At 31.6% G+C, this 8,431-nt stretch overlaps 3 protein-coding genes across 5 annotated transcripts; all 3 read left to right on the top strand.

The window, feature by feature from the left end:
- The first annotated feature begins 577 nt into the window (after positions 1–577).
- On the top strand, positions 578–4,389 carry LOC123010917 (UDP-glucuronosyltransferase 2C1-like). The gene is made up of 4 exons (XM_044408107.1): positions 578–586; positions 1,284–1,428; positions 3,753–3,972; positions 4,022–4,389. Exons 1-4 carry the CDS (start codon positions 578–580, stop codon positions 4,305–4,307), a joined length of 660 nt encoding a protein of 219 aa, XP_044264042.1. The 3' UTR covers positions 4,308–4,389.
- A 224-nt stretch (positions 4,390–4,613) lies between these two features.
- LOC123015713 (UDP-glycosyltransferase UGT5-like) lies at positions 4,614–6,564 on the top strand. Of its 3 annotated transcripts, none has more exons than XM_044415598.1 (5): positions 4,768–4,852; positions 4,909–4,958; positions 5,014–5,814; positions 5,867–6,086; positions 6,142–6,564. In XM_044415598.1, exons 3-5 carry the CDS (start codon positions 5,082–5,084, stop codon positions 6,410–6,412), a joined length of 1,224 nt encoding a protein of 407 aa, XP_044271533.1. In that variant the 5' UTR covers positions 4,768–4,852; positions 4,909–4,958; positions 5,014–5,081; the 3' UTR covers positions 6,413–6,564. The 3 variants fall into 3 exon arrangements, with proteins under 3 accessions (XP_044271532.1, XP_044271533.1, XP_044271534.1); XM_044415599.1 differs by having other exon boundaries at positions 4,782–4,862; XM_044415597.1 differs by lacking the exon at positions 4,909–4,958 and having other exon boundaries at positions 4,614–4,862.
- On the top strand, positions 6,447–8,430 carry LOC123015712 (UDP-glycosyltransferase UGT5-like). Its single transcript, XM_044415596.1, has 4 exons — positions 6,447–6,834; positions 7,021–7,821; positions 7,874–8,093; positions 8,138–8,430. Exons 1-4 carry the CDS (start codon positions 6,600–6,602, stop codon positions 8,427–8,429), a joined length of 1,548 nt encoding a protein of 515 aa, XP_044271531.1. The 5' UTR covers positions 6,447–6,599; the 3' UTR covers position 8,430.
- Position 8,431: the final 1 nt, after the last annotated feature.

Here is an 8,431-nt window from a genome sequence, read left to right as displayed (position 1 = left end):
CGCATTTTTCTACGATTAGTGGTACCCATAAATGTGGTCAATGACAAAAAATTGCAATAGAAAAAAAATCTAGCTAAAAAAATCATAAATGCCCCTCTAAAGAATATGAATTTTGTAGTGCACAATGTAAATTAGATATTTAGATATATCGACACAAAATTTTGAACAATTTGTCATTCGGTTGACATAAAATGTAAAACTGACTTTATGTGCAACTTTTTTTTGATTTTTGTAGTTTTTATGCTGACAGCTAAATAAAAATGACAATAATTCAAAATAATAATAAAAAATAAAAACTATATAAAAAACGTACTGCAACTGCTGGCATTATTGTATGTATTAGGAAATCGATGCCAGAAATAAATTTCAACTAAAACTTTCAAGTTTTAGATCCAAAAGTCAATTATAATGACACGAAATCGTGGCTTACATTGATATTTTTTGAACTGACATAACTTGATGTCCAAAATTTTGAGACCACAATTGCATAAATTTGTAATTTTTCCGATTGTAAAAATTTTAATTTATGGAATTATATGTCTTGTTACCCCATACAAAAATTTAATTTCCATTGAAAATGCAACCTGTGAGTTTTCTAATTAGTAAATATGTACAACCTATCAGGTAGATAGAATAATTATGATTAGATTTTTTTTAAGATCCAAAAGTCAAATCAATATTTAGCTTTCTAAGAAATTTCTTTGTCAACTTCCACAAATTCAAGGCATAAAAGTATTAGCGAACTGATCTTTTACTTTTATTACTATATATTACCCTTACTAACTCAACCCCTGAACGCAGGTAAAGACTGAGTTTGGACCCTGCCTAGGGTGTATTGCTAGTTGCTTTTGAAAAAGAATTAGTGCTGAAAACCGACTTGCCTGTTCACTCCCGGACAGCCTTAAGTGTACCTATCTACCACTTTAGTGATTCAAGACTTTTTGGAGCTTTTCTCTTTAGGAAATATTGTCTTTAGAAAGGTTCAACGATAGAAGCATTTTTGCCAAATTCGCCATAAATGAGAATCAGATCTGTTCTCTCATCGTTCGAATGCATTTTGACTTTTTGCTAAATTTAATGTCAGTTGTGACAAATAAAATTATTGGAAGCAAAGCTATCGTGGATTCATTATCGGTTTTTCAAACAAAGCGATATCTAAAATATCCACGTTAACTTTGTAAATGTATTGTGGGTTGTATTTTCAATTCCGTCAGGCTCATTATCACTCGTGAAATACCCTGTATACCCGTGTTTTTTATTTTTTGCGAAAGGGTTCATTCAAGGCGAAAAAAAATTTGAAGTTGGTGAAAAATAAACACACTTTCAAACACACCATATTTGCGCCAAGTGATGACGAACGCGCAAAATCAGCCACTAACCCAAACTCCAGTCTGCGATGCGATGGAAGACGGAGCAGGAAAGTCGTCGGTAAGAGACACAAAATAGCGCTGCATTTGCTGATTGGATGGGGAGACCCGACGTCATCAAACGCGCATTCTAATACCGTTTGAATGTAGTGGATCAAAAACCACTTGTTTAAATCTCATTTATTTAAAAAATTACAGCTTAAATCGATTATTAGTTATTTTGCTATTTAACAATGAAGAATAATATAAACCTAAATTTTGCCTTCTTTTTTTATAGTATAGTACCCCATTATTAGTTCGTGTGTCAATTATGTTTAGATGTGAATGAATGCAATATTTAAACCATAAATTAATGTGTTGAGTATTGGGCCTATTTAATGTACATTACAAACACAACACCTATTTAATATTAAATTCTTTCTGTCATTGAAATTAAGTATTGTATTGTGATTTTGACATTGATTTGATTGCTCGAGATTTATTAAAAACTGTACAGCTGGCATTGTGCAAAAATTGATGTATATCAATGTTAATGTGACATTTTTTTTTAAATATCAATCATAATGACGGTAAAGGTACATTTACATTGACGTTTTTTGAAATGACAACAAAAGACTGCCCAGGATTCCGTGTCCCCAACTGTACGCCATTGAATTTTGATGGATAGTCTTTCTTTTATCGCAAATAGACTACTTGATACAATAGAACAAGTAATAACAATAAAACGTGTTAACTCATTGGTAGTTTTTAAATTCCTCTAGAAGAGAAAAATAGCACATATAATGAACAGTTAAAAAAACAACTGAAAAGGGTTTTAAAAGAACACATTTATACGAGTTTAAATTGGCAGGCAAATAAATGTGAATTTGCATTTATAGCCCATTTAGTGTTTTAATAATCATTCTTTAACTTACTCGTATGATTGTTATCACAATTTTACGCAAATAAAGGTAGTCCTTATTGTATACCAAACTTTTACTTTTTACACAGTTATTGTACAAAATGAAATTACAATTGCTGTTTCTCTTTTGTGTCTCTGGAATACATTGTGCCAAGATTTTGATGATTCTTCCAGTTCCTACATTCAATTTCTTTAACCTAATTTTTCGTCTAGTTAAAGAATTAGCGAATCAAAATCATGAAGTCACATTTATTTCTCCTTTTCCGAACAATGACTCAGACAAAAACTACGAATATATTTTCACTGAAGATTTGCTGGAGCGCATGAAAGGTTTGTCATCTTTATCATAGTGTTAATGATAACCTTATAATTTGTAGAAGTTCCGCATGAACTCGTTAATTTTAAATATAAAGGCACCATAGAGAGGACATTGTTTGATTTTAATTTGGGGCTTGACTTGACTGAACTCATGTTAAACAACAAACAAGTACAAAACTTGTTAGATTCAAGTAGGCGTTACGATTTAGTAATCCTAGAGCAATATTTCAACGAAGCTGTTATCGGAATGGGATACCATTTTAACGCCCCTGTTATCATTCTAACTCCGATCAGACTTGGTTTCCGATCTAATCACTTAGTTGGGGCTCCTGCTCCATCATCATACGTCTTAGATTCCTTTAATCTTCAAACAAAACTTGACACATTTTGGGACAAGTTAAATAATTTTTTTACAAATACTCTTTTGGAATTGCTAAGAGCAACTATTTATCTACCGAAACAGAACAAGTTGTTTAAAAAATATTTCAAAACTGAAGTTAGTCTGAATAAAGTGATGTATAATGTCAGCCTCGTGTTAAGCAATAGTCATAGTACTATTTATGATGCTGTTCCAAATTTGCCTGCTGTTAAGGATATCGGTGGTTATCACGTAAAAACACCAAACACACTCCCTGAAAATCTAAAAAATTACCTTCATGATGCAAAAAATGGAGTCATCTTATTTTCAATGGGTTCAAGTATGAAAAGTAAAGACTTTGATTCCAAAATACACACACTATTCCTTAATGTTTTTTCAAAACTTAAACAAAATGTTATTTGGAAATATGAAAGTGACTTGAAGAACATTTCCAAAAATGTTAAAACGTTTCAATGGTTGCCACAACAAAGTGTACTGGGTAAAATTTAAGTTTTGTAGAATTTCACAGATTATTTTTTAAACAATTCTGTCATCCAATCGTAATGAGAAAAAAATTCAAATCAACCAATAGCGTCACTTGTTAGTAGCTAATTACAGTGACTATTTTTTCACGAATGTAATTATATATAGTTTAAAAAATAATCTCTAGATAATCTAAATAACTAGATTAGCACTCATCTTTGTTGCTTTAAGAAATACCACTCGACAAAGATTTGTGCATCTAGCTTAAATTATCATTTATCATTTATCATTTATGTAATTAGTGTTGATAATTTTTTATTTTTAGCTCACCCTAACATACGAGCTTTTATAACACATGGAGGTGTCTCAAGCTTAATTGAAGCAGTTTATTTTGGAGTTCCTGTAGTTGGTCTCCCTTCTTTTGCCGATCAGGAGAACAATTTGGCCACTGCTGTCAAAAGAGGATATGCGGTTAGTATTCTTATGAAGGACATAACTGAAGATAGTTTGTATAAAGCCTTACAAGAAGTTCTAAATAAACCAAAGTAAGTAATGTTAAAAAAAAATAAAGAAAAACTAAGAAAATAATTATAGATACAAACAAAATGCTTTAAAAATGTCAAAATTAATGCGCGACCAACCCATGAAACCCATTGATTCTGCTATCTACTGGATAGAATATGTTATTCGTCATCGAGGAGCTCCATATCTTAGATCTGCCAGTCTTGACCTTAAATGGTACCAGAGGGAAATGCTCGATATTTTTTCTTTTCTTTTGACTCTGGTTTTTGTAATTTTCTATTTTATTCGAAATTTGTTTGGTCTGATTAGGAAAAAAAAATTAACAAAACCAGTATCAACAGATAAGAAAGATAAATAGTTAATAAAAGCGTTATGAATAAACAAAATAATTTCGCTACTTATTTTGATCGTTATTTTATTATTTACAGATAATAATATAATAAAATATTCTTTATCAATTATTTAATTTACAAATAATTTTGAAAATAAAACCAGTTAAAATTTTACAACACCTTATCTCTGATAACTGCAAAGTAGATTCATATAAACATTATATGTATAATATTATCATTAGTTCCAAAAACATCGGATTTATCAACTTTAGCCTTGATTCTTTATCTATTTAAACTAGGCTTTTAAAGTAAATTTCGTAGCTTAACTCGAGCAACCAAGTTAGCAACAATGTACTTGAAAATTCTAATATGTTGTACACTTTTGTGTCTTTGCAACAGCTACAAAATATTGGCTGTTTTTCCTACACCATTTCACAGTCATTTAACTTTAGCGTATAAACTTGTAAAGGAATTGGCTAAGAGAGACCATGAAGTTACTTACCTCACCCCATTTCCTCAAAAAACCCAGACTAAAAATCTTAGAGAAATTTCTTTGGAAAGTATAATTCCGGTAATTAATGGTAAGTACCAGTGATTAACTGTTTGAAATAACACTTTTCATTTTAGCTGATTAGATACTAACTCGAAAACTAACAAACTTTTGCATGAATGAAAAGGTATAAACTGAAATATAAAATTAGTCAGAACTGATTTATAATTTTTAATTTACAGAACGCAAAAAACAGTTACTTTCTTTAAACGATCAGACTGTTTTCAATAGTGTGAAATTCCTCACTAATATGGGTTATGCAGTGACAGAAGAATTTTATCAGAACAAAAACGTACAAAAATTGTTAAATTCTCAAGAACATTTCGACCTAATAATATTGGCACAATTTGTAAACGAAGGCTTAATTGGACTTGCTTATCACTTCAAAGCCCCTTTTGTCTTAATGTCTTCAATGCCCCTTTTTGCCTGGAGCAAACATTTTTTAGCCCATCCAGCCCCCTCGTCATATGTCCCAAATCTTCTGACCCCATATTCAGGCCATATGAATTTTTGGCAACGCCTTTGTAATAGTGTTTACGATACTTATTCGATACTGTACCATCAATGGATTATTTTACCAAAACATAGACAACTGGTCAAAAAACATATACCAGGTGAACCAGACTTATACAATCTTCTCAACAATGCTAGTCTTCTATTAGTCAATTCTCACGTAAGCGCCAACGAACCTACTATTCAAATACCAAATGTAATAGAAATGGGTGGCATGCATTTAAAAGAACCAGAGGAATTACCAGAAGACATACAGAAATTTCTGGATAGTTCCAAAAATGGGGTTATAGTTTTTTCGATGGGTTCAAATCTTAAAAGTTCTGATTTACCACGAAATAAAAGGAATGCAATTCTTAAAGCATTTTCGAAATTAAAACAAAATGTTTTGTGGAAATGGGAGTCGGAGGAACTTCCAGAACAACCAAAGAATGTCAAATTAATGAAATGGATGCCACAAACGGACATTTTAGGTACTATTAACTTATTAGAATACCTAAAAAAAAATAATTTAAATATTTCAAGCTCATGCAAATGTCAAAGCTTTCGTCACCCATGGTGGACTATTAAGTACTATGGAAAGTATCTACCGTGGAGTACCACTTATAGGAATTCCTATTTTTTCTGACCAAAAAACAAACATGGAAATTGCAGTTTCGTACGGTTATGCTCTTTTGGTACCTTTACAAGACCTCACTGAAGAAAAATTATCTTATGCTTTAGAAGAAATTTTAAATAATCCAAAGTATGTTACTATAAAAAACATATTGTAATAGTTAATAATAAGTAATTGATTTTAGGTATACAGAAAATGTTTTAAAACGATCAAAAATTATGAAAGATCGTCCAATTAAGCCGTTAGATAACGCTATCTATTGGATTGAGTATGTTATACGTCATGAAGGAGCTCCCCATCTTAGGTACCCCGGAATGGATTTGAATTGGTTTCAAAGAAATTTGCTGGATGTTAGCGCTTTTGCCATGTTTACAATTTTTCTTATCTTTTTGGTAATTTATTTAACTATAAAACACATTATTGGCAAACGTGTAACCAAAGAAAAAATTAACTAAATTTTATATCTTAATTTAATTATTTAAAATAAATAAAGAAATAAATACAACATCTAGGCTATCTGTCTAGTTAATTGTGATGTGCTATTTTATTGCAAATCAAACACGTGGCCTTGATTGCCACTTACATAAATTTAACCGATGACATAATCAGCTGCAAAGTTTATTATCAACTTCGTATCTAAACATGTGCGTTCGAAATTTGTTTCTGTTTTGTACTCTTTTGTGTATTTCGGAATGTTACAATATTTTGGCAATTTTTCCTACTCCGTCTCATAGTCATCACACTTTAGCCTCTAAACTGGCAAAAGAATTAGCAGAAAGAAAACATAATGTGACGTTTGTTAATCCATTTCCTCAAACGGAATCTCTGGACAGTTTTAAGGAAATTAGTGTAGAGGAAATAATACCTGTATTTAATCGTAAGTACCTACTTATCTCCTTTTAGATTCCGTTCTATATTTTTTGAAAAAATTAAACATAAAAATTGATTATTTCTTAAAAAAATATTTAAAAAAATTAAGTGATACTCGTAAGTATATAAATAAGTATAAAGAGAACCAGTTTGCATTTTAGCTAGTGTATGTATATTTTATTTTTATTTTAAGGGCACAAGAAGAATTTATTTAAACTCAACGAGCAAACACTTTTCGAGAATGTGATTTTTGTGAATAACGTTGGGCTTTTTGTAACAGAAGAATTGCTTCGAAATGAAAAAATACAAAAACTGTTACACTCGGACGAACATTTTGACCTTGTAATTTTACCCCAATTTATAAATGAAGGCTTATTTGGTATAGGCCACCACTTTAAAGCACCGGTGGTACTTCTTGCACCGATGCCCCTTTTTTCATGGAGTAGTTTTCTTCTTGGACATCCCACATTATCATCCTATGTACCAAATATCCAGACACCCTATACAGGGCGTATGAACTTTTGGCAACGACTTTGTAACAGTATTTACGATGCTTATTCGATTCTTTATCACCAATGGGTCGTACTACCAAAACACAGACAACTAGTAAAGAAATATATACCCGGACAACCCGATTTGTACGATTTTCTTAATAATGCCAGTTTATTGCTAGTTAACTCGCATTTGAGTTCTTATGATGCTACAATTCAAATACCGAATGTTGTCGAAATTGGTGGTTTTCATCTTGAGGAAGGAAAAAAATTACCGGAGGATCTTCAGAAATATTTGGATAATTCCAAACAGGGAGTTGTGTTATTCTCAATGGGGACATTATTGAAAAGTTCAAACATGCCAAAAGAAAAATTACAAGCACTTATTCAAGCATTTTCCAAACTTAAACAAAACGTGCTGTGGAAATGGGACAGTGAAAAAATGGAAGGAAAGCCCCAAAATGTCAAATTACTAAAGTGGTTGCCACAGTCGGATGTTTTAGGTACACTGTCATTGCTTTTAGTACCATTAGTAGCAAAAATAAACAATTTTAGCTCATCCAAATGTAATGGTATTTATCACACATGGCGGTCTTCTAAGCACAATGGAAAGCATTTATCATGGAGTACCAACATTAGGGATTCCGGTTTTTACCGACCAGAAGGCAAATATGGAATTTGCAGTGGCAGCAGGGTCTGGTATTGCCGTTCCCTACGCAGAATTATCGGAAGAAAAATTATCCTTCTCTTTGAATGAAATTTTAAATGATCGAAAGTAATTCAAATCCATGAAATTCACAAAATCAATTGTGTTTTTAGCTACAAAAAAAATGTGATAAAGCGGTCGAAAGTAATGAAAGATCGAGCAATACACCCCTTAGATTATGCCATTTATTGGATCGAGTATGTCGCACGACATGAAGGGGCGCCCCATCTCAGATACCCTGGAATAGATCTGGCTTGGTACCAACGATATTTACTCGATGTCGCGGTTTTTATTGGGTTGACAAGTGTTATAATATTAGGATTGGTTTTTATTGTTGTTAAACAATTGTCAAAATTGTGTGGCAAGGCAGAAAATGAAAACGAAATAAAGAAGAAATTAAACTAAAC

This window comes from Tribolium madens, unplaced genomic scaffold (assembly GCF_015345945.1).
Source record: "Tribolium madens isolate multiple individuals breed KSU strain unplaced genomic scaffold, Tmad_KSU_1.1 Scaffold_19;HRSCAF=116;Tcas5.2_LG9, whole genome shotgun sequence".
NCBI classification, from domain to species: Eukaryota; Metazoa; Arthropoda; class Insecta; order Coleoptera; family Tenebrionidae; genus Tribolium; species Tribolium madens.
This window is presented reverse-complemented; position numbering and strand designations above follow the sequence as displayed.